At 45.8% G+C, this 25,846-nt stretch overlaps 1 protein-coding gene across 2 annotated transcripts in view; it reads right to left on the bottom strand.

The window, feature by feature from the left end:
* TMEM184B (transmembrane protein 184B) overlaps positions 1 to 25,469 on the bottom strand; it is a 30,495-nt gene extending 5,026 nt beyond the window's left edge. For both annotated transcript variants that reach the window (XM_086752998.1, XM_086753007.1), the window contains exons 1-8: positions 25,325 to 25,469; positions 12,169 to 12,429; positions 9,505 to 9,670; positions 6,028 to 6,118; positions 5,387 to 5,462; positions 2,148 to 2,239; positions 1,685 to 1,854; positions 269 to 463 (exon numbers count right to left, since the gene is read on the bottom strand). In XM_086752998.1, coding sequence (XP_086609124.1) covers positions 269 to 463; positions 1,685 to 1,854; positions 2,148 to 2,239; positions 5,387 to 5,462; positions 6,028 to 6,118; positions 9,505 to 9,670; positions 12,169 to 12,369 — 991 coding nt within the window. In that variant the 5' untranslated portion in view covers positions 12,370 to 12,429; positions 25,325 to 25,469. The remainder of the gene's footprint in view (positions 1 to 268; positions 464 to 1,684; positions 1,855 to 2,147; positions 2,240 to 5,386; positions 5,463 to 6,027; positions 6,119 to 9,504; positions 9,671 to 12,168; positions 12,430 to 25,324) is intronic.
* Positions 25,470 to 25,846: the final 377 nt, after the last annotated feature.

Genomic DNA, 25,846 nt, shown 5'->3' with positions numbered 1-25,846 from the left:
CAACTTCTTGCAGCCTTCAGGTCTGCAACAAGCTTTCGTGGGTGGCATACTGGGGAACTGAAAAGGGAACAATGCAATTCAGGCAAGGTTTCTGCCCTGCAGAGCTGTTGCACAATGAATCCGTTCAGACACCACGGAGGAGGGGATGTGATGTTTTTCCAGGCACTCAGGTTGGGAGTCATATCAGTGTGTTGGCTATTAGAGGGACCTGTCTCCACCCAGTCTCGCTACCAAACAGACATGCCAGATGTGCTGGCATATTTCCTACCTTGGGCATCAAGTCTCTTGTCCACATACACCTTGTATGTGAAGGCGTGGCGTAGGGCGATGGCTGCGAAGAACATTTCCACACAAATAATGAAGTCCTGGTACCCAGCAGCTACGGTGCCTTCACCCACAGACACATTAGCAGAGTGGATTTTGGGGATGGCACCACACTTTTCCAAGATGGCCAACAGCATCCCTAAACAAAGCAATAAATTCAAGTAAATGTGCAGAAAATATGATCACATACTAATTGGGACAAAAGGAAACAGCTGTCTGTGCTGTAGCAAACCCATTTAACGGAGAAACTACAGAGCAGGCTAGATACTCCTATCTATGCTCACCTGTACACCAGAGAAAGGAGGAATAAATGAGACAAATATGTTATAGCAAAGAATGTTCAAACATTGACCCTCTTCTATTCCCAACTGATGGGAATAGGATGGGAATTCCCAACCTGTGGAACTAGCTGCTGCAGAACTTAATCAAATCCAAAAGCGTAAGAAGCAGTCAGGTGTTTCTCTGAGCACTTCCACAATCTCAGCACTTCCACTAGCCAGAGCAAAAACTGAGGTAACAGAGCTTTTCATTTAAGCATAAAGTGGTTTTGACACAGCATGACAAGAAAGATGTTTCTCCCTGTCCATAGCCAGGTGGTTGAAGAATTCCAGGGAAGGTAGAAAGCATGTGATCAGATGGCTGAAGATGATAAACGAGGCAGCTTATTAGTTTGTCTGTAGACAGGGAGGATAGGCCATACCTTCAGCTACCTAAATTCCACCTAAGTTCCTACTCAATTAGTCTTTGAAGTGCAACTTGGTAAACCTAAGTAGGGCACTGAACAGGGAAACACTTAAAGCCAATTAGTAAGAAGCACCAAGTTTAGGTGGAATTTCGGCTTTCTGGATGTGCGCCTGCATCACATGTACGAATTCTGAATGTCCTCCTGCTCAGTGGCGGTTCTGTGGCAGCACACAGTGTGTTCAGCCAGCTCACTGCTTCACATGAATCACAGACATACCATTAAAATTTTATTTATAGAGCACAAAAAAAAAAATACTGAAAATTTTTAGATGTGTCACTTTAATCAATAAAATGGCGTCATGCAGATAAAATGTTGGCAGCTTGTGCTTTATGATTGTTCCAGGAACGCAAAGGACTCTTCATCCAAACAGCTGATTCTGCCAGGCAGGTATGTGTGTGCATGTGCATATGAAGGGTACAGGAGTACAGAAGCAAAGATGAAAATGAGCAAAACAGGTGTCCCAGAGAAAAGCAATGGAAGACTATAAAACAAGTATAATAATAATACAGAAAGACATTCTGGCTATATTAATCAGCATCTGCTCTATCAACTCCAGTGTCTGAGCCCCTACAGAGAACTCTTTGAGCCTACTAAGGGAAAGCAAAAACAGCTCACCTTGCCAGAAGGACAGGAAGATGACAGACTTCACCATGAAGAACTTGAGGACTGGGCTATAGGGACTGAGCAGCTCACGTGTGGCGAAGTAGAAAAGGAAGAGGGCATACAGTGCTAGGCTGACAGAGATGTTGTAGATGATCGTCACGTAGAGGTAGCCACTGGTTACACTGAAAAGAGAAGATATATGAATGCCTGAAATTTCAGCATGATCTTTTCCCCTTGCCACTGTCACTGGGGAGCAGTAAGACTCCATTTCCTTCCTCCCTCCTTGTCCCATTCCCTCCCCTAAACCAAGGTAGAAAAAACCTGAAACCAACAGGCTTACCCCTGCCCTCTTTTCTCACGTGCATATTCAGCCTGTGTTGCCCCTGACTTTTCCCGTGGCCCAACACACTCACAGACCACATGCACAGCTGAGCAGAGAAGGGGCAGCTGAGGCCTGCATGACAGATAAACTTACTCAAAGTCACCATCCTGGTACTTGCCGAAGGCCTGAAGGATGACTGTGCTGATCGCCATGAGAGGCTTCACCACGCAGAACTGCAGGGTAGCCTACAGGAATGAGAGAGGAGGAATGAGAAGGCAGGAGGTGCAAGAGGCCACATTCCCGAACCAGCACCATGATGGAGTGTCCGCTGGGACAACTGAGCAAGGCAACACAACCCAGCCCCAACAAGGAGTCTGACCCTGCCACTTGCTAATCGATTGTGCTTGAGGACTTCAGCACCCAACAGGAGATAAAGGAGATTCAGAAGTACGTGTGCTATCTCCTTGTCCAGGATGGAAAGAAAAACCTCTCATAGGTTGCTCCTAAAAGCTGGTCAGCTGCTCTCTTTCAGAGCTGTTTTTCAAAGGCTGTGCTGCAGCACATTTATGCATGGTCATGGCATGAGAAAAAAAAAAAAAATCCCACATTGTGCTATGGTACGGACACAGCAAGTCTAACAAAATGATACCAGGGAAGGGAAGCAAGCTCCAATCCATAGTCGCCATAAAGCTAGGCAAGATGGTCCCCTGGATAGAAAGGGAATCCAGCTCTCTGAGGAGGAACTTTGACAACTACTACCATATTAAGGCATTTTGTATGCACAGTGATGTGTGTTGCCAGACACAAGTTAAGAGCTATTCTGCTGTGACCCACACAACCTTTACTGAATCTCCCCAAAGGCTCCGTGGCACTTGGGATCAGCTCTATCTATTCTGCCAGTATAAATCGCTGCTCCTATTGGGACTCCTCCTCTCTCAAATCCACCCCACGCTTCATCTTTCTGGAGATGCTGAACTTCAATGTCCTAAGAGTGGAGGGTTGTGATCCTTTAAAAATGTCACCCGTGCCTCCCTGAAGGAGGCTGGAAAAGCCTTGGCAGGTGCTGACCTGCACACACGTAGGGAGGGCTGTGTATGGAAAGAAGGCAAAACCAAACAGGAATAATTGCTTTGGATACGATGCAATTTGTTAGTGGTCATAAGACTTCAAGGAGATTAAAAACTCCAGCACATGCCAGTTAGTGAGTCACTGTAAATATGTGAACTGGAAAAGGTCAAGCTAATTGGTAAACAACTCTGTCCTCTGAGCTTCCCCTCCTTCTAATCTGTGGATGTTTTAACCATTTCCCTGCAATCCAAACCACCACGTCCTATTTTTAGTTGCTTCCCTAGAAGATGCTACGACATGCAGGAAGCACATGGATGGTGTGTGACGCATCTGTGAGGGTCACCAGACACAGAACCAGCAAAGAACATTGATCAAGACATCTTTAAGGAAACAAGCTGTCCAGATTTTACACCACAGCCACCAGCACACCACCCAACTGCTGGAGGCCCGCAGGCAACGCAGACAGACTGAGGGACCCACAGCAGGCAACCTGCCTGAGAACAGCTTAGGGTGGGGGTGAAGATGGAAAGAAGGAAGGGCTGTAACACACAGATTCCTTCAGGATGAAAGGGGCTGGAAAGAACAGAAAACAGGCAGGTAGAGGTGAGAGGCAGCAGGAGTGCTGGAGATGCTGAGAGCAGGGATAAAATGAGCAAAAAGCTCCTTCCAGCACATTCCTCTTCCTAATCATCATGATGGTGATTACCGCACATATCGATACTGATATGTGCTCTGTTGCCCTTTTGCACCAGCCTTCCCAGGAATCTGCCTTGAAAGGTCTTACTCAGCAATCCTGGAAGTCTAGAACTACCAGAAAGTGAGTCTTAGTGTCAAAATTTTCTCACCAAGGCAATATTTAAGCTTGAGCCAAGAAGGACGGAAGTATTTAAACATCCCTTTGCAAGACACCTCCCTCACAGTCTCCACCGTAGAGTCAGCAGTTTGCAAAGGTCAGACCTGACTAGAAGAACTGCTGCCAAATAGCAGCAAAGGAAAAGCAAAATATCCACCTAAGCCAGAGTTACCAAATGAGCTGAAGATTTGCGGAAGCCAGCAGAATCCCACCCTCATCAAAGTGCTTTTAGTCTTCACTGTTGTGAAAAAAAAAACCAACAACAAAAAAAAACCTTCCCAAACACAGCCAGGTGCAACCCATGTGGAGATAACTGCAAGAGGTTGTGGGACATGAGAAACAAGAGGTCTAAGGGAAATTATTTCTCCAGCACTCATTCACCTTGATGGGTGTTACATCTGCTTACGATGTATTTAAAAGGTAAAAGTTAACATTAGGAGCAAAAAATAATGGGTAATGCATCGAACCAAAGGTTGTACAAAAAACGCCTAAGAGAAACAGGTGAAGCAGCACACTGGGAGCAGATTTGAAAACAAAGTATCAGGGAAGAAAACAGGAAAGCCACAAGGACAGAATATAGAACAGAGACAACAGAACAGAGAAGAGAAAAGACTTTTCAAAGTCCTTTGAAAAAAGCTAATTGTGCTGCAGAGATTAACACTGGGTATTATTATGAGGCTGCATTGTACCTTTGATGTTTGTGCATACTGCTAGACCACAGAAGACAGGTCACGATGTGGAAGAGAAGGCAGGGCAGATACCTAGACTCAGTGACTGGAATTACAATGACCTGAGCCCTTTCAAAGAACCAGACCTGCTTCATGCCGTCTCCAGAGAAACCTCATGTGTTCATTTCAGCAAGTGAGCAAAGCCTTGAAACTCACCTGCTGTTTCATGGCAGCCAGAGGTGACTGACCTGGGATGGGCAGACAAGGGCTGTATCGAGGTTTAGATCTCGCCCTCGACATACCCAGCTCAGCACAGACAGACACACATGGTGAGCAACGCTCAGTTCCTCCTACAAAGCGTTGTGTCACGCTTAACCTCCACCCCCTCCTCAACTCCAAACCACAGCAGCAGCACAGGGAATTCAGGAGGCTGTTACACAACTGTGGGGTGTCCGTGACACAACACAGCCATCAATTTCTTAAAGTTGGAACCTCTGCAATCCAGAGAGGGAAGAGGAAATCAGAATTTCTTCCCAGGGCTAACATCAGATCCAGGAGACAAACTGGATCTTTGGCTAAAGCCTTCCTGATGCAGGGTTGAGTGGAAAATGTTAAGACCATTCAAAGCAAACCAACAAAGCCCCAAACATGCCCTCTTCTCAGCAGCCTGCAGGCCTCTCAAAACGATATTATAAACCCCCTCAAAGGGCTGCTCATCTCAGAACTTCAGCAGCAAAAGGCACCATTGGCACCCACACACTTCATTAACTTCTAGCAGACAGCACCGTTCCTCCAGCCCATACCTGTTTGCAGAACCTCAGGAATCCAATTGAATAAGTCTTTCCCCACAGGCAGCAAGTCCCATATACACAGCTGGACCTGAAAGAGCCAACACAAGATGACAGGGTTCAGAAGCAAGATTTGGGCTAGAGTGCAAGATTCCTACCCTCTTTGTCTACCTCTCTGTAGCAAAGTTGCAGGACTGGTGCTTTCTCCAACCACGATTACAGTTACAGGCAGACCCTCTTGCATAGACATGTTTAAAACAACATCCTGACTCCACACTTCAATCTTTTTTTTTTTTTTTTTTCCTTTTTTCCTTTTTTTTTTTTAAACTGAGTAGCGTGAGGAGAAACACAGACTCTGGAGGAAGCACATACAACCAACTGAAAACAGAAAAGATTTAAAGGAGGAGAAGGGAATAAGAAAAGAAACAAAGGACTAGGCAGGTGTCCAGAAAAGCTGTGAATCAGTCCAGCTTGACTAAGAGGATGTGATCAGCCCAATGTGTCTCAGAGCAGGGTACTGGTAAATCATCACTATCCGTGCTGCCCGGTTCCAGTAGACGTCTGCCACGTGACAGTTTTTCAGAGCAAGGACAGAGGCACGGTAGATGGGCAGAGAAGGATGAGAGTGTCATGCTCTAAGTAGAATAAATACTCACTCGATTGGTTTCCCTCTGATCTCAGACATGATGGAGCTCTCCCCTCCCAAGTACTCATAGCAGAGGCTGAGAAAGTTGTATATTACAAAGGCTGCAAAGACATCAATCAGAGTTACATGACAACAACCTTCAGAACAGGTGCAAGGACCAAGAGTACAGGCAAAAGACCAAACATCAGCAGGGACTGCTTATGCAGCATCTTTCCCTTCAAAGCGCTCTGGATTATTTTTCACTGCATTTATCATCCTACCTCAGCATTTACAAGACTATCTGAACTGGAGTTTGGCCAAGGTCCCAGGCCAGTTCCATGATTCATGCCAAAAGCGTCACAGGACCATTTAGAAGTGTGGCCAGTCTCTGTTTTACTTGGCATCTGCAAGATGGCATTCTTTACAGGGTTCCTGCATTATTCCAGGACATTACACGGGTACTAGATCATTTGGAAAATTTATCTGATCCATCAACCATATCTTATCTCCTGTATTTAATCTTTTAGGTGACAAACATGGTTTTTCTCTCCAAAGTAACTGGACTGTAGACACCAGTGGTGGAGAAGCAGAGGGTTTTTACCAGTCAGTGAAACTCTGTTTTCATGTCTAGTGGAGATTTAAAAAAACAAACAGTCTCTGTGCTTCTTTTCCTCAGAAAGTTGAAACTTCTTGCGTACTGAATAGCCTTCTCCTTGGGCCACCTCTTTTCTACCTTTCCCAGCAACCCAGTATGGATGAGGAAGAGCCTTCTCAGGCTGACTGCTAACACTCATTTCAATTCTCTTCAAGGCTGTTTTGCCCATACATATCAACTGTGAGGTGAAGACACTGTGGGGAGGGCTCTCATCACAACTACAGACATGTTTCCTTTTAATGGGACCCAAATCCACTTAATTGTGCACAGAGTAAGCCTGTACCTGCCCTGTCTGGCACTCTCTTGGCTTGTTATAATCGCTGCTGAACCCTCATACAGTCGTGTGATTTTTAGGGCAAGGATTGTATTCCTAAATTTGGCACATACAGCCTTGGGGCAAAATGACACACCAGGTGACCCTTCTTTCAATGCTATTTTCTACGATATTCCATACCTGGACATCCTTGGAATGCCAACACCCAAATCCTGGTTTTGGCCCCCAGCACTGACATAATTCAAAGAGAAAATAACTTGGGATGGAGACAGAAGTCTCAAAGAACTTTGAAATGAGAAGAGAAGCCTAATAATGTACAGTGCTGAGGAGCTGACCTCACTAAGCAGCCAGTTATTAGACCTGAGGTCAATTTTCCCACGTGGATGAACTTCCAAAGTCACAGACGTATCAACTCTAATACATCTACAATGTTCCCTAGAACGCTCATACTCTCAAAACATTATATTTAGACATGCCTAGCTAGCAACTGTGCTACAGCACCTAGAAGCAGGTATGCCACTGGCTTTTAAGTATGTAACTGGGATATTGTTATCCATCTGTAATCCTTCTTACTAAACAAAGCTAGGTATGTTCACACAGCAATGATTTTGAGAAAGTGTTAATTAGGCAAGAAAACATTAACCATGGAAAACTTATTTAAATAACTGTGGTAATCCCTTTTGCCTGCAATTTTCCTGCAACTTAGCTGACAGCTCCCCGTACCCAGGGGAAGAAAAGCTGAGCTTTTCATATTGTCCTCCAGTGACCCCTGCCCTCTGATGTGGTCATTACAATACCAGCTGCCCATTCCACAAGCACTAGGGAAGAGATGACATCAGAGGAAGAAAAAAAAAAAAAAAAGGGGGGGGAGGAGCAGGAGAAATATCTGCCCCTCCATTCCCAAAAGAAATGAGTGCTATCTATCAAAGCTCACCACACCAGCAAAAGAACTTTTCTCCCATTTCTGATCCACATTCATCAGATGGTGCTCGTGACGTTAACATAACAAAAAAAAAAAAAAACAACCAAAAACCAAAAAACAAAAATCTACTTGTGTCAGTGTTACTGGCACCCAAGTTTGTACAGAAGCAAAGTCACGTGGAAGAGCAACACATATGCTCCTCCTAACGTACGCTATGAAACACAGCCCATAAATGGCCTAGGACGGCTTTCAATGTATTAACAGGGTCTTCTCCCCCTGTTCCCTAACAGCTCCCCCAACTTTACAACCCAAAACGTTCCCAAAAATGAAATTATAAGGTGGATGGAAAAGGAAGCAGAGAATAAAAAAAGGCTGTTTCAAAGCAGTCCCCAGAAAAAGCAAGGCAGAGAACCTGCTGACTGAAGGCGCTTTCACCTCCACCTGTAGTCTTTTCACACAGCCCAACGTGCTGAGGTGAACTCTGGAGCTCGGAACTCCTGAGCAGAAGCTCGGATGTTTGCAAACTCCCCGAGCAAGCGAGACAGAGGGATACTGGCTGTTGCTAGGAGAGGAGTTTCACAAAGCAGCAGGCTTTCCTGCTAGACCTACACACGTGTGCAGGACAAGGAAGGAGGGAAGAAAAAAAACCCCAGATCCAAAGAAAGATGCCTTCTGAATCACATGTGCGCGTTTGCCATCTGCTGCTGCATCTCGGAGCATTGTCATGGATGCGAAGGAGGGCCTGCTGGTCCCTTCAGCTGATTGACTTGTTCACATGGCCAGGGGCACCTCTCTGCAATGCAGATCTCACCAGAAGACCTGCACTGGCAAGTTATGATTTAATGAGGGTATGGCGATAAAGTGTCCTCAAAAATACACTGCTGGAGTGCAGTTTCTCCTGCTGGATGGGTTGAAGGCTCCTTTCTGGATGCAATCAGGAGGGAAGTTTAGATTGCATTTATTGAAGGGTAACTGTTTCCCTGGCATAAAATGCTAGTGGTATCATCTGCAGCAGATAACCAAAAACGAACACGGCAGGACTCTTTACACCTCAGCAACACCAGCACGCGGTGGTTGTGCTACCCTGCGCGATCACACAAGCAGCCACAGGATGAGACCAGAAGAATACATCGCTAACAAACTGCACCAGGAAAACAGGAAAAAGCAAGCGCCTGGCTGCTAAGTAAGTGCTGTTCCAAGAACCAGGAGCTAACAATATCTCACTTTAAACACCCAGCTAAAATCAGCTTTTTAGCTTTACACCTTCCTGAAGCAAAGGACCCAAGAAAATCATAAACTTAGTCTTGTAGAACATTGGAGGGAAGGTTCAACACATCTCCCCATGCTCAGAGGCCAGGAAAGGAGAAGGTAAAAACTGGATGGGGCCTTGAGCAACCTGATCTAGTGAAAGATGCCCCAGCCCACGGCAGGGGCGCTGCAACAGATCATTTTTAAAAGTCCTTCCCAACCCAAAACATCCTATGATTCTATGATTTTTATTCACTGAGCAAGCCATGGTCATCCAGTGAGGCACACATCATAAAACTTTGTCTCAGTAGGTGACAGCGATGCTTTCTCCATGTTCCCAACCAAATGTAAAAGTTCTCTCAGGGCACAGGCCTCCCACCTCCCTCATTTCTGTCTGACCCCTCCTTACCTTCATAGCAGTCCCGCACTGTTCCAAAGTAAACATAGTACTGGTCATTGGTGAAGAACAGGAGACTGAGCCACGAGTCAAAGGCGTAAATGGGCACAATGAAGAGGATCCGAACAATGTAGCGCTGTTCATTTGGGCAGCTGTAGTAACGGAGGTGCATGTAGATCTGAGAGGACAAAGAGGGGAGACCAAGATCAGTGTTACATGGAACAGAGAGGAGAAAGCGGAACTGAAGAGTCAACTGGGCCAGGAAAAACAAACTCAGTAAATCATCTCGATTGCCTCCAGAAGCCTCAAGGTGATGAACATTTAAAAAAAAATTTAAAAAATCACTGTTATCATATGGCATCGATATAACATTCCTTAGTTTGCAGAGAGTGGGAAGAAGAAGGAAAAGGAATTGGAGGCATTTCTAATCTAGTTTCCCACAGGGAATTTATTTACTGTTATCATCATCACCACATTGCCCATATTCTCCTGTTCATGCCATTTTTTTTTCTAATTACCAATCCCATACTGCTGCTATTGAGTTTTAAGTATCTAAGATTCACAACACTGCAGGCTGCTTTTCTCTGAAGAGGGAAGGAGCATGCACTTATGCGCATGCTTGTTGTAAACACTCTCACTCTCTTGGCAATTTTGGATGCTTTCAAGATTTTTGCCTGAAACAACCTAAGAGAGGCCTTCATAGCACTGCCAAGAGCTGATAAGCCACAGCCTGTCTGCTCAGAAAGTGCCATTCTGCACATCGGTGACAGCACAGCCACAAAGCCTCAGCCATCAAGTGAGCACCAAGCTCATGCACCCTGCTCAAAGGAACCAGCCACATCACTTGTTTTGTCTGACTGTCTGCACACATGCCAATCCCCCTAAGTCACCGGCTGAGGGGACTGCCACGTCCCCACCCTACCCACTTCCACCACTCAGAGTTTGCTAGCGATCATTAAACCCCACACCTAAAATGCTTTTTCACAGAATACCCAACTCCTGGGAAAGGTACTGACCACAAGCATCCTCTGAAGATGAGCGCCCCTCCTGCAATGGCCTAATAACACGGCCAGAACTTTGGCATGAGTTGCAGGTACGCTCTGTCAGCCACGGAGTCAGCAGAGGGCACATTCTCCAGAGGGAAGGCCTCCATACGGCACCCCTCATCAAGCTGCTGCCCCAGCTGCTGGGATTAATAACAGCTACTTTATTACACGTGTGCCTCACAACTGACCAGTGTCGCTGCCTGAAGAGACACAGGTATTTCTCTGAACTTTAACCCTGCATTTAGGGGTGCTGAGAGGATTCTCCAAGGCCTAATGAAGCACACACTGATGCTCCCACTTTTCCCTCATAAGGGACAGGGGGCTGTCTCTCCCCAGTTGTTTGTTGCCATTTCTCCCTGCCTCTTGGCCAGATCTCGTTAAAATCAAATGAAAGGCTCCAAATACTTCTGTTTCCTCTCCCTGTCCCACAAAGAGCTCATAAAAGCCTCCTTTCCTAAGGAGAACATGTTGAAAATAAACTAACAAGCCTTAGGGATATTTTTTTCTTGTGACAATCCCAGTGACACACTCACCCAGCACAGGGACAGCTGACACTGGAGTTCAGATGACTCTAAGCTTTGCCCTTGGGATGTCACAAGAGTCCTGCGATCCGTGCGCCTACAAGAGCACGGGAACTGCTGCCTTGTAACAGGACAACAGCACATTTCAATCAACAGCATCTCTCTGGAACTGACCTCCACTGGTTTCTTCAGAGAAGGGCATTACCGCCTAACTGTGCAATGCTATACCGCAGAGGTAAGATTTCTTCCTAGCCGCAGTAGGCAATCAATTTGTGCTCTGAAACAGAAGGATCCATGGCACTTGTAATTGTTACCCAAGCTGGTGACACTGCAGGTGTTACTTTTATTCATCAGTGACTAATCCATTTTGAACTTCACTAGCCCCTGTACTCCATCAATAGGCTGTAGTTTTCTAGATCCTAGTCATCACTTTGGAATCTACGGACCAACAGGTACAAAACACAGGTTGATAAATAACAGGGCTCGCGTTTCCCCACTGTGTTTTTCAGTTCACATGACAACTGCATGAAAGAGAGGTACAGAACAGGATGCAGCGTTTGACTTGCTCTGGCTCCCAGGACACCTGCCCTAGAAAGAGGGGAGGGGAGAAAAATTAAAATAAAACATTTCCTGCTACTCCTTTCCGCAGCGGATTTCAGCCTGTGGAATCCACTGACACAGGAGATCAAAGGAGCTATGTCAAACAACAGATGACCGCGATTATTTAGTCGACAGCTGACACAATAACAAAATGGCTAAATTCAGCTACAAGACCTGGGAAAGGATGGCTTGAGATAACACATCTTTCTCCAAACACTCAAGAGATAGCCAAATATTTTACACCTGCTAGTTTTAAAGAGTTTGTTTTCCCTCCATTCACACTACAGGAACGGTCCGAACTTGGGCAGAAAAAGGCCTTAATATAAAAGTTGCCACCTTGATCAGCATAGATAATACATTAGACCCCAAAGAAGAGGTCCTGGTACCGCTCCAGAGTCTGCAAACCCCCATCACACAGCTGTATCTGGCAGACACACGCGAAGGTATCATATGAGTTCCTCCATGCGGGGAAAAGAAAAGGATGAGAAGTACGAGAGACAGGGTTTTACCTGATGGCAGGTGATGAGCAAAGCTGTCCATACAAAGAAACCTGAGATGGCCTGAGCAGCGGTGGTCATGAGGAATATTGGCTGCTCCACAGCTGTGGGGCTGCCATCCTCTGGCATCCAGGAGAAGTTGGGAGCCACAGCTGGAGTGGTGGCAGTTGACCCCAATCTGGGGGCTGCAGTGATGTCAGTCATCACCATCATGGTGCCTTTTGGTGTGAGGTTCCAGTTGGGATTGCTAGAGAGCCGCCCACAAGCTAAGACCTGTCAGGAAAGAGAACCAAAACACAACTGAATGCAGCTGAAAGGATTTGAGAACATAACAGTAACAGTACTTCACATCTCTCACATGCCTTTCACCAGGCTGCTCACACGCTTTACAAAGAAAAACTGGGTAAGTCTGCCACTGCCATCCCTCATGATGCAACAAATCATGTTGTACTCAGGACACTCTCTACCACTCACAACACAGCATCCTCAAGATCCTGAAACACTGCCATTGTCACTGCCCTTCTGCAATAAAAAAAATATTCAAGAACAAAAGGAACACAGCATTCATATGAGATCAGAAGGAAGCATCTAAATCATCCACACTGGAAGATGATGGGCACACTTAAGTTAACAGCTCTACTTTCCAGAAAAGCACTGGTTATTCTGCCATGTCCTGAAAAGCCAGAGTCTTCGTCTTATGGCTTCATCCAGAAGGCAGCAGGACAAGCAGCAGCAGGCAACAAGAACACGCACCACAAAGTGTCACTGTGCAGAAAGGGGGAAAGAAGAGCATCCTTATTCCTCCAGCAAGCAACCCCCGCCTCTCCTACTGCCATTTTGAAAACCACACTCAGCCCAAAGCACCTTAATTGGAAAGATATGCACTGAAAGCTCTCCTTGCTAGAAAGGAGAACATGAAAGCGATGCTTTTGCCAAACAGTGTATGGCATGGTACACTTAGCCAGTCTGTCATTAATGCTACTAACTTAGCATTGTCTTCTACATGACGTGATTTTAACCTGATTGGCTTTTAAAAGCCAGCTGACCCATGAAAACACACCCAGAACACAAGGATATGCAAGATTTCAAAGCAGCACGCTCCTTGGTCATTTCCTGGATGAGAAGCTATTTTCTTTCAATGGAACAAATTTAAAGCAGCTATTATTTTCCATTTGGCTGTAAGCGGGGTTGTTGTGACCTCTGGACTGGAGGAAGATAATCCACTTCAACCAAGATCACACAAGTAGGCAGCCATTGATTCTATTCATTAGAAGAGCTGCTTCTGATACGGTTGTAGTAAAGACATGGTTATCAAGGGGAACAGCATATCGCCTCCTTCTAATAACCTCCTAATAGTTTTTGGGATACCCTTTCTGTAAAAACACAAGAGGTAGCTCGTACACAGGCCTTTAAGATCAGCAGATGTAAAGGGCTTTAGAAAGGCCAATGATCCATTGTCAAGGTTTACAGCTGCAGCAAGGAAGGATATGTCTGTCGTTTACTGACAGGTCACAGCAGAACACAAAAGAGAACATACATCTGCAGATGAACTGCGCCAGCCCTGTTTCACCTGAAGCCACAGCACAAACCGGGTAACAGGCACCCAGTAAAAGCAGAGGGCCAGGAGCAAATCACTTCCACGTGCACATTTCCACGTGTGCAAATGCTTTTCCAAACCACACACTTGCTCTGATGTTACTCACACCACATTCCACCCCGTTTCTGCTTTCTTCCACAGGAGGAAGAGAACATATACAAATCCTGGGAAATATCCAGACTTGTTTAAGCAGATATTATCTTACTAGGGGAGCTGCACAACTGTTATGGTTTAATTTACAAAATAATTGTCAAGCTTGGTTTTTCCTCACTCTTTCCACTCGTTCTTTTTCCAAAATATCCCTGCTTCAAGTTACAGCTTTCCATAACTGCACGTACTAAAGCGTAATTCCTTTCCAGCCCTGGTCAGTGCAGGAAATATAACTGTTAAGCTCTGAGTTTCAAAGTGCACACACACACACTGCATTACCTATACTAGATCTAAAAATCTGGAGGGACAAAGGCTGGATGGAGATGTCACAAGGTAGCAAGGTTTCTATTGCTGTGAGAAGACAGACAGTTCTACCGAGGGACTTCTGAAGCAACTGAACACTCACAGTGCCGAGAGTGCCTCCACTAAGCTCACAAAGCGCACCATCTAAAATGAAATCAGAGCAGATGCACCTGTGCTTAACCCAGCTCTAAATAATGTCCAGCCAGCCGTGATCCTGCACATCCCAGTGCACTTTGGGAGTTATGCAAGAGAGGAAGCTGTTAAGCCCTTCCTGAAGTTCATGGGGAAGAGGATCTCTACTGCAGACCACCAGTGGCAGCAGGGACAGGACCCGGAGCTCCACACCCTCGCTGATCAAACCTCGCTGAGCCCAGACCCAAATGCAGCACCGGTAACAGCAGAACTGAAGATCTGAAAGGGAACTCCTCTGCTTCTCTGCACTCATTTTAAAAGAAGCTGAAACAGCAAAAAGTGATGAACAAGCATTTTGACGTGACAAGGGTTACATATTCAGAAGCAAGGACACTTACAAGTTCAAGTTGTATATGTAACCTTAACACTGCCCCCTTGTGACTACACATCAACTGTCATTAATTACATGATTATGCATTGTTATTTGCCTAATCCTCTTTAATTCATACAGTTATTGCAACTAATGACTCTTTCCAGCACTGCATTCTGAGAGAAAATATACAAACTTCTTTAACCAGGGCTCCGCTTCTCCTATCCCAAACCCCAATTCATCTCACCCAGAAGCACCCCCCTGTCTCTCAGTGTTGCCCCGAGGACAATTTTTTAATGGCTTGATACTTTTTACTACTTGTAAGCATCAGCTTTCAGTTCATTCTCCTTGCTAGTGAAACACAAAGGAACACTGTACTCCCAAATCTGCAAAATTAACATATCTCTTCCAACCGATCCCTTCTAATCTCCTCAAGTCCCATACACCATTGCTACAGTGACAGGTATAAGCAGTGTGCAAAGCTATTATGAAAGACTATTGTATGCAAGAAGTTGAAGGCATAAGAGCAATTCTGTATTATATTTAAGAAATAGATAACAGTACAGATGACTGGAGCCTTAACTAGGTGAGTGGATTTCAGCTCATTCACTATCACCAGCTCAGAGTCTGCTGTCTCTTCTTTCGCCTTGTTAAAAAGAGCATCATGAGGGCGGGCTAGGACAATTCTCTTAACAGGCCTTGTTTCTGAGATGCCTCTTCCCCACCATGCAAAGGGACACAAGCCCAGCACACCATTACAACAGGCTTCCAGCAAAGGGGGTGCCTGGGAGCGCATCACAGCAAACACATCACCTTGACAAGCTACATATCGAACACTCTAGCGTAAGCACCTTCCCTCTCACCTGACACAGCCAATGTCTTTTGATACTTGTTCCTTGGACATCTACCTCCATCACAGCCCATGTCAGTGCCACAACACAAACCTTCCTGGTTCCTCTCATGGCCAGGGAAAAAAAGGTCCTTTTCCAACAGCCACAAAGCTATTTCATACTCTCCTTGATTTTCTCCATTCTCCCACTTTGCTACCTTAGCTATGCGACAACCTGACAACGGTTAGGCTACTGGCTGCCATCTCTTTTCTGTGCACTCCTTCCAGCTGCCTACACTTCTCTGTTGTTCCTTGCGCATTTTAAGCTCCTTGGGACAACCATCTTTTTGTTCTCTGCCCACACAGTTCCAAGCACTGCGAGGTACCAAAGCGTGAGGAAGGCACTTGACATTACCATATGGCAAATTAGGGGCATTTAGAAACCTGAATTACCAGTGCAATACAAACCAAACTAATCTAACACTTAATACATTTTAAAGAGTTCCTTACTCTTCTGCCATATCCTGCTTTCTCTGCCCATGTCTTTCACCTCCATCTCATTGCTTCCATTTCAAAGGAGAGTAAAGTTACTTGCATACTTATTCTCCTTCTTTGGAGGGCTCGCCTAAGCATATCAAAGGAAAACATTTCAACACTTCTAAATTTCATTCTTGACCCTTTCCCCATCTCCAACTGACCGCCTTGCTCCCCCCGGAGGTAACCTGCAATATAGCACATCCTAAACAGGACCAGGAGAAGAGAGAGCCAGGAAAAGCACCAGACTTTGGAAACTGGAAGCACACATGCAGAAAAGTACATCTTTTGGACACGAGTTTAGGTGTAATTCAGGATGACTGAAGGAAACTTGGATCAGCCAGTATGATTCCTGTACATGGGCTACATGAGCTTCGGGCAGTGGTTAGGTCTGCATGAGGTCTATACCCAACAACCCCAAATGTGGAAGGCAGAGACAACACCCCCATCCCCAACGAGCTGTTATGTGTTCCTGCCTAGATAACACTACAAGTTATGCACACCATAGCAAGGCAGAACTTTGTCCTGCTACGGCATCAGCTTAAACACCAACCTAGTACCAGCATATATTTATCCAACAGATCTTCTGAGGTACTTTAGGAGTATTAGGGTCTGGTCTCAATGCAAAGAGAAGAAAAAAAAATAAAGCAAAGCATGTGTTATTTATATCAAGATAACTATCCTGACAAAAATCTAAAGACGCAAAACACAGTTACTGACATTCTTGATAGGGAAGAGTCTCCAATCTGCATAGGGACCAGTTCTGTTAGAGACACCACACCAACATAAAGCTAGCGGGGATGTGTCCACAGGGCCTGCATTCACAGAAAAACAGCAGCACAGGAATTCTCGATCAGGAATAGATTGCCATTCCTGCATCTTCTGGAAACAGAGGCCTTCTGTCTCTAACATGAACATGGCAGCTTCTTCCATCAAAAATAAACTCAGAACAGTAAACAGAAGGGATGTGGCACAAGTGGAAACAAAAAACTTCATCTTTGGCTTGAGTAAAAGCATGGAAAATGTTACCACTGAGGAGGAGCTATTTCTGCATAAAGATAAACAAACAAATATGTAAACCCCATTTCCGATGCAACAAAAGCAGCGTAAGAGGAGGGATGAAACATTCAAGCTTGGTCCTTCAGTTCCTAGGGATACTTCTGAACAAATATTCAATCACAGAGCCTAGAAAAGAAGGAGCGGGCTGCCAGCTCTGAGGAAGACTGTCTCTGTTGTGCTGCTGGCGACAGCGTGCTCGCTTTGTCCTGATGTCGATTGGAAAGGAACCCTGAACAACAGGACTCTGAAGCCGTTCTCTGCCATCTTCAAACACAATCTGTGTTTTTAAAATAGATCATCTCCTCTAAGGCTAAAAGTATTTCATTTCTAAACTGCTGAGAGAGCAAAGAATGATACACAAAGTTATCCCATGAAAGAGTCTTAACAGCTAAGCCTCCTTCTGCTGTACAAGATACGCTCCAACAAAACAGGCATGACCTGGTTGCAAGGTTCTCCCGGAAAGCTACAAAGCAAGAAATTGCTCCTCCTGAAAACCTACTCCACACTTACCGTAGTTTCAAATGTCCACCATGCTGAACTTTGTTTCTGTTCAGATACCACAAAATCATTTTGCACGCCCCTCTTCACTTGTTATTTCTTCAAGAGTTTCTCCATTAAATTATCCCTATTCTGAACCCAAAAAGACCAGTGCAGAAGTGCCATGTGGTAGGTGATTTAAAGTCTGAATATTCTGCATCTATTAGGACACAAGACAGAGCTTTACATTAGTGAAAGCAGGAGCTTTATGGTTTTCAGAATGTTCCCTAGACTTACAAGGAGTATAAGAACATGTGACAAAATGGTTCAAGGTTTATTTCAGATTATTTTAATTATAAAAATGCCTAGAATTGCCAACTGGGATCAGCTCTTTCCATTGTGCTAAGTATATATTGCAAATTCCTAATTGACTTAAGGTCTTTTAGGCCCCCAAAGGCGTGGCATCACCAGCTAATCCAGCAAAAAGTAGGAAAAGGAGGAGAGAGTCAGGACAAAATAACATAAAGCCAGACAGTAAGAGAGCCGCTGGTGCAGCTCAAATCAGTGATAGCAATAAAACAAAATCAAATGCTTTTAAATTTATTACTTCTTAAACTGCTTTTGCTCTCTGGGGTGGCATCTACTTCAGTTAGCTATATGAGACATTAAAAGGTCCCAGCAGTGCATTTTTAAGCTCTCCAGTAGCATTCCCGAAACAATCTGTGAGTGAAGTATGTGACCCAGCATGCAATTTTCACTCGTGCGACTCATTTACATTTTGCTATTCATGCTGGGCAAAGCTTTCTCAACCTCAAGTCAATGAAAGTCACCCCGCAGCACGCACTTCATACACACGCACTCATATGTAACTCCAAACACGTGAGCAATACTGTGCTCAGCTAGAAGACGAGCACTTAACAAGATTTACAAAAACACACAGTGATTGAATCTCCAGTTACTGCACTTCCTCGCAGCTGAGTGCACTTCTCCTCTCTCTGCGCAACAAATTCAGATCCAAATGCAGTTCTTTGCAACATATTTCTCCAAAGGCATAAGCAGGCTGAATGCTGAAGAGATTTTGCCTGATCACAATTTTCAGGGAAACAAGAAAAGTGGCACTGGAACATAAAACCAGTAGCATCAGCACGAGCAGACAGGAAGACCATTATCCTCAGAAGCAGAAGGTAGAGGAGTCAGGCACCTAGGAGGACCAAACCACAGGGCAAGGTACACACCCACTAAGCCATATTTAAGAGATGATCCGACGCTTACATACACATAAGAGCATACCGTACATACAAACAATTTAACCTTCAACAAGGCCACGCACCTTCTTTTCTCATTTTAAGGAAATTAAACTCTGAGAATACCATAAAAATCTTCTCCACTTCCACCTCACACAGCCTCCACCAATTTTGCTAATCCATACACACACAGTCATCCAAACAGAGAGCAGCTTCCCCTCCCCATGCACCCATTTAAAAACTCAGAATCAACAATAAAACCCTTTTACCCCAAGCCGTGCACTCTTCTTTCCAGACTTTTTTTCTGCTCTATTAATTTCTGTTGTCTTGCCATACTCACACAGCCCTCCTCCTCTCATCCTTTTTTTTTTTTTTTTCCTATGGACTGACCCACATTGTGACAGGTCAATATCCAACAGCTAGTCCCTTTTTTTTTTTGTAAGGAAACAGGAAAAAAAGAGCAAAGAGGAGGGAGAGGAGAAGGAATGTTCCTCAACCTTTCAGCCTCTCCTTTGAAAGCAGGATCAAGCACGCATAGGCCATGCGCTGCGTCCCTTTCCCATGTTCCCAGCAGCCCCACCCAACACGAACCAGTCAAGCCCTCTGCTCCCACGACAGAAAAACAGAAAGACTGCAAACTGGTAGAGGAGAAAGAGACCACAAAGAGAAAAAGGATGTGTTGTAAACACTTGTGTCCAGCACGACAGAGGAAGTTTGCATTTCATTTTCCAAATTCTCAAGAACAAAGTCAAATCAGAACTTATTCCACCACCACTTGTATTCATCCTTCCCATCTCCCAGCGCCAGGACAGAGGAGATAAGTTTTAAAGTTACCACAGTGTATGCAGTTATTCTAAGAAGAATCAGAAGTCAAACTCTACAGCAGGATGGAAAGCCAGTGAACTTGCAGTAGTCATACATGAAGGAAGGGTTGTTTTTTTTAATATTGGAGCATACTTTTCCACACAGAATATAACATACAGAATCTATCAGATCAGATCCATACTTAAATTTAGCAAGTAAATGTGCTGGAAGAAGCCAGACATCGTATCACAAGCCTAGGCAACTGTGCAGCGATGCATATGAGGGAGACGGCACATCTGTCTTCCCCAGCAATCATTTTGTGACGCAGATATGTAGCAGTGATGAGCACTGCAGAAGTAAAACCAGTGATTCTCAACAAGCACCCAACGCCACTTACTATGACGCCATTCTGTTATGGCTAAAATAACGTCTATCTGCTTATTTTTGTTTGTGGGTTGTTCCTTTTTTTTTTTTTTTTTTAAACTCTAGGCATAAGACACATACATCCTCTTGTCAATTCCTAAAAATCACTGACTCCTAATTTTGTGACTCCTGTTCAACACTGCCCCATCCACACTTCTCTCCTGCCCTGCTACTTCATCAAGAAAAATAAAAATCCTACAGATGCAGACTTCTAAAAGCACATTTAGGAGCTTTGCATTCTCAGACTCCTGTGAGAGGAGAGTTCCTCTCCACACAAAAATGCCAAGCCCGTGATACATCAGCATTACAGCTTTGCTAGTCTAAGGATGAACCAGGACACAGCACTTCCCTTACACAGAAGCCACCTCTGGAAGCCCACAGGTAGAGAGCAATGCCTGGGGCAGGAAACCATTCTCACCCTTGCTGGCTAAAGCACAGCAAGTAGAGACAGCAACAGAGGGGAAAACCTTGCCCAGTATCCTCTTCCAAAAGCTACTTACGCCACATGAGTGCCTACAAGCTGCTCAACCTTGCCTGACTCAGCACCGAAGCTGACCACAGAGGGTTGCAGAGAAGTCACCAATACTGTTAGAAGCTGATGGATGACAACAGGGACCAAAACACCATTTGAAGCAATTCTGAAACCCTCCCCTCTATCCCAGGAGTCAGTAAGAGCAATGCATTTTCTCCATACAGAAAGTGACACACCAAGCATCCACTTGAGAGGGTGTGTGCTTAAAAAGCTTAAAAAACCAGACAAAACTTCAACCCAATTTTTCCAGACATTGTAACATTAAATTACCCAGTTGGACAAAGTTGCCTAAATTGGAATTTATATTAATAACTTCTAGCTTCAAGCTCTGCTGTAAAATCAGTGCCATCATAAAGCCATCGGGACAGGGGAAAGAAAGTCTTAAAGTCAGAAGAGTTTGGAGGAGGACTGAGGTCACTCCCAGCTCCCACGGGACAATCAGCTGCAAACAGCTTCACCCACCACTAACCAGCCTTTCCTACCAAAACTGGCAACAAGATGCGGTGAGCCACAACGAGGAATTCACTCACTTCTAAGCTGCTTCCTCAGGTGACTGGCTTGGCCAGGTCCATTTTAAGTAACCTGGACCGAGGCACGGCAACTTACATTACTGCTGCTTGGGCTGTATCTGTGCAGGAGACGACCAGACAACCGCAGGCTCCCAAGCAATCAGCTCAGCAGCCTCCAATAGCATCAATGTCATGTTTTGCAGCCTGGGGAGAAAACAATGGGCCAGCAAGGTCAGCTTTTAAAGTATTTCATCTCATTTCCTTCTTAAAGCTTCACTGCTGCACTAGATAACATGTTGCAGTCATTTTCTTTGCTGAACCAGAGAGACCTTTTTTTACCTTTTTGCCACAGAGATGATCAGAGCCAGATGTACAACATACCCAAGCAGAGAGGCACGCTTCCGAGTTAGACACAAAGTACCTGAGGCTGTGACACCATCTCTCTATGCTCTTAGTCACTCTCCTTTCATTATACAACGTCCTCAAATAGCTGATCCTTTCAGCATCGTCAGACTGCCAGGCACTGTGACTGTAAGATAATAGCAGCAGTATTCCCACTCTTTCGATCCAGAGACAGACTTGAGGGTGGGGAGACAAACATCCAGGTACTCTATGGGTTAAAGGACATTCAATGCTGCAGGTAGAGCATGTAAGTTATTTCCCTTTTCAGGTTTCCTGTAAATTACGCCCCTCAGGGGCTACAAGGACCTGGTCACACCCAGATACGGCAAGGTTTCTGGGCAGCTTGCCTCTACTCTGCATTTTCCCTGGACACAGTTTGCTCTGTTGCCTTCTCAGACATTTTACTTACACACATTACAAACAAACACCTTGTGGAGGCTGAGCTGATTTTTAAAGAGAACTTGGCTATAAGTCAGTCCTCCAGTCCCCTGCCTCTTCCCAGAGGAGGAAGACTGAGGTGAAACTCCTGGAAGGTGGCTGCAGCTCACTGCTTCAGCTGGCAGAATTTCACCCCCAAAACCTTCCTTGGAGATTGCTGCTCTGACATGTCTAGTTGCTCTCTCCCAGGGCAGTCCATAAGGGGGGAAAAAAAAAAAGAAAACAAAAACAACAAAAAAACCCCACCTAAACAAACAGCAAAAAACTTTTTCAAAAGGGTGTTTCCAGTTCAAGTGCTAGCTAAAATAACTGTAAAGTATGATAAGTGTTTTAATCCATCTTATCATCATTTCAAACAGCTTTCAGAGTCCCAAGTGTTCTGGTAGTGTGCAATGTCTTGGCAGGAAACCGCTCTTCCACCACAAGAGAACAAACCCCAAAGAGTTTGTGAAGTAGTGAGAACAGCACACAACACATGCACTGCTTCAAGCGAACAGATGGGCAAGTCAGCGCACAAAACCCAAACACGACGCTATTCTCTACAACACCTCAATTTTCCAGGGCCTCAGCGAGTGCAATCAATCACAAGCTCTAAAACAGAGAAAAGCTTCTGCCCCCAGCCCTGGCTGTTCAATAACACACAGCAGCTTTGTTACGCGGATAGCTGGCAGCAGCCGTGCACTAGGAAAGCTCTACCGTACAAAGGTTAAGTGCAATTTCTCTCTGAGGCTGTACTGTTCTCTTGATTCTGCAGACAGCCCAACCTGCACATTCATCGCTGCTTTGTAACTTCAGTTTCCTCCATTTTAGCCTGAAAACCCTGTGAAAACTAGTCAGAGTAGCAGCCCTTCAGAATCAACAAGTCTGATTCACAACTTTATGTTTTACCTCACGCTTCAACACTTAGAACGACACAACACTGGACTCTTGAAGCAGCTAGGACCACATAACAAACGTCTCCCAAGGAATTCACGGCTCCCACCAGCCATTGCTGCAAGATGGAAAATGAAACAGGCACTTCTGCTAGAAGGAGCAGGCAAGAGCTCATCTCCACTGCTGCAAACATAAGCCAATTAAACACAGACCGAAAAACAGGAGGGGAGGAGAGATGAAGGGTAAGTTCCATCACACGGAAATTAAAAGGCTGTTGTCTTAGGTCAAAACATGATTATTAGATGCTTTAATTATTTAATTTATTCAGCAGTAGGACTGGATACAGAAAGGGACTGACATTTTTAGGAGAGGGAAAAGATGTTTTAAAAGTTATTTTAACTACAAACTGGGTAAAAAAAAAAAAAAAAAACAACCTTCCTTTATCCATGAGAAAAAAAAAGAACCCTAATCCCACAACTGCAAACCGCAAAAGCTCATCTCCCAGCCTGCTCCCAGGCAAACAAGCTGACAGAGAACAAGCCAGATTTCTAGCTGGATTCTGTCAAATTGTTAGAAACCAGCCAGCTCAGAATGTTTTTGTTATGCCAAACCAGCCAGTCACACTGAACTTTATTTTCTGATCAGCTTACACATGTCTAAGAACCTTCCCCTTCTAATTGCCACGTGTCCCAAGGAGACAGACAAATAAAAGTACAAAAGATGCCCGAGTGATTGGGAGGCATTCTTCCCTTTGCCCCACATTTCCAAAACACAACTCGTTCAGCACTCAGAAAAACATCTTCCCACATCACCAAACCGTAAGAAACGCTGACTTCAGTAGAAATGCTTTCCCAATCATTTTACAGCGAGACTGAATCACTTCAGCTCCAGAGGCAGAAGCAGCCACCTGCTGCACACATGCCACTTAAACTTTACAGCACAACCATAACAATGATGGCATTAAGGACTGAAAAACTGCTCCACTAAACCAGAGCACATTCGAAGCCCATTTTCTTGGGGACAATGGTGAAAAAAAAAGCCTGAACTAGGCCTTTGTAGAATACCTTCACCATTAAAAAAGCTCTCCCTAAAGCCCTATTTTTTAGTACTTAGCCAACATCCTAAAAGCATGAGAGTTTTTTTTTTTTCCAAAAGTACCACGCAAACACAAACCTTTAGTATTAGAAACTTGAACAACGTTAACATTTCTAGATAAATCTCTGATTCCTTTTAGGGAGGCTGCTAAACTCTTAGACTCAAGAGTAACTTCCAGCATCACAAGTTCAATGGAACAGTTAACTATTGTCTTAAAAAAGCCAAGTCTTTGTTAGTGGGATGTATGCTTTATTACGTTTTCATTGATTGCTGTCTTTTTCTTGCAAGACAGGAAATAGATATTTCTATTAATCCTGTTAGCCTTCACTCTATTATTGATTAATGCCTTCAATGTCTCTCTTCAACAGAGGTAAACAATCTTCTCTCCGGGGAAGTCTGTCTATGTCTTCAATAATTACTCCTGTTCAAGCTTCTTATACGGCAAGAATGGTTTCAAACTTTCTGTAAGGAGGAATCACCTTCAGTATTTCCTCTAGATTTCCCACTTCTCCTCCTCCCACTCTTGACAGCTTCGTGGTGTTCCAGGCAGCTTTCATAGAGCTCTCCGTGACACCACTCCAGTCCCTCTCCTGGATCACAATTCATCAGGACCCACTCACGCACACATTTTTCCAAAGCCCTCCTTCCACGACACGCTGCAGTAGCCAAAACTGAACTAGCCCTCACGGAGCAACGGAAATTTCAAGCTAGCGTGGGCATCCAAACCAAGACCGGTCGTAACTCGCCTTGCGATACGGGAGCGCTCAGGCACAGTAACAGCCCCCTCGCACTCACACACACACACAGGGTGGCCGGCAGCCCACCCAGCCCAAATCAGAGGAGGCACCGCAAACACAACCCTGGTGCCCACCACCCTGCTAGGGTCTGCTGTGCTGCAGGCTGCCTGGGGACAAACACACCCTCGCAGAGAGTGGCACCCACCCAGTGCCACCGCGCAGCACCACAGCACCCGGGGAACGCGGGGGCTGCGCTGGAGCAACGCGTGTGCGCGGGCAGGGGGAGACTGGGGGGGCTGCATCGGGGGGGGGCCGCACTGGCAGCTTGTGGGGACGCGGAGGGGTGGGGGAGACATGGAGGCCACGCGGGGGGAATGCGCGGGTGGGTGCAGGCTGCGGGGGCTGCGTGGAGAGGGAACGGCGAGGGCCGCACGGGGGGGGGGGGGCACCGGGGGGATCCTGCAGGCCAGGCCGTGGAACGGGAGGAAGACGGATTAAGCGGGGTGAAGGTGGAGTAGGAGGGAAGGTGGCGGCCACATGGGGGCGATGCGGGGGGGGGGACGGTGAGTTTGCGGGGGTCCCACCGTGCACCCCCACCGCCAACGCGGCCCCTCAGGCCCGCCCCGGCTCCCCGGCCACCCTGCCCCCGCCACGTCTTACCTCCCGGCAGGCGGGCGGGGCCGGGCTCTGCTCGGCCCAGCCCGTCTCGGTGAGGAGGGGTCGGGTGGGGCCCTGCCCCGCTGCCCCGCGGGCGCCGGCACCGGCGCGGGGGCGCTGGGGGCCTCAGGAGCCCATGGCGACGCCGGGCCCAACCCCGGCCCTCCGCGCCTGCGCACCGCGCCGCACGCCCCGCCCACTCCGCCGCGAGGGCGGGGCGGCGAGGGAGCAGGGTGACGTAATCGGCCGGCTCTTAAAGGGGCCGCGCCCGAAAATTCCGAGGAAGAAACCATAGATGTAGGCGTTGGAAACCAACGTTGTACCTGTAACTCAAGCCAGAACAAGGAGTTTTCAATCTAAAGAAAAAACTAAAAAAAAAAAAAAAACAAACAAAAAAAAACAAAAAAAAAACCTCAAAAATAAGCACTAAAAACCTTCAATATGCAAGCAAAGTGCAGAGGTGATGTCCCACCCCAGATCAGACTTTCTCCAGCTTCTGTGGAGGGCTCTCTTCTTTTGAGGCAC

The sequence above is a fragment of the Chlamydotis macqueenii genome, chromosome 1, assembly GCF_036417535.1.
Source record: "Chlamydotis macqueenii isolate bChlMac1 chromosome 1, bChlMac1.mat, whole genome shotgun sequence".
In the NCBI taxonomy this organism is placed as follows: domain Eukaryota; kingdom Metazoa; phylum Chordata; class Aves; order Otidiformes; family Otididae; genus Chlamydotis; species Chlamydotis macqueenii.
The sequence above is the reverse complement of the archived record's forward strand: the minus strand, read 5'-3'. Positions and strand labels throughout refer to the sequence as shown.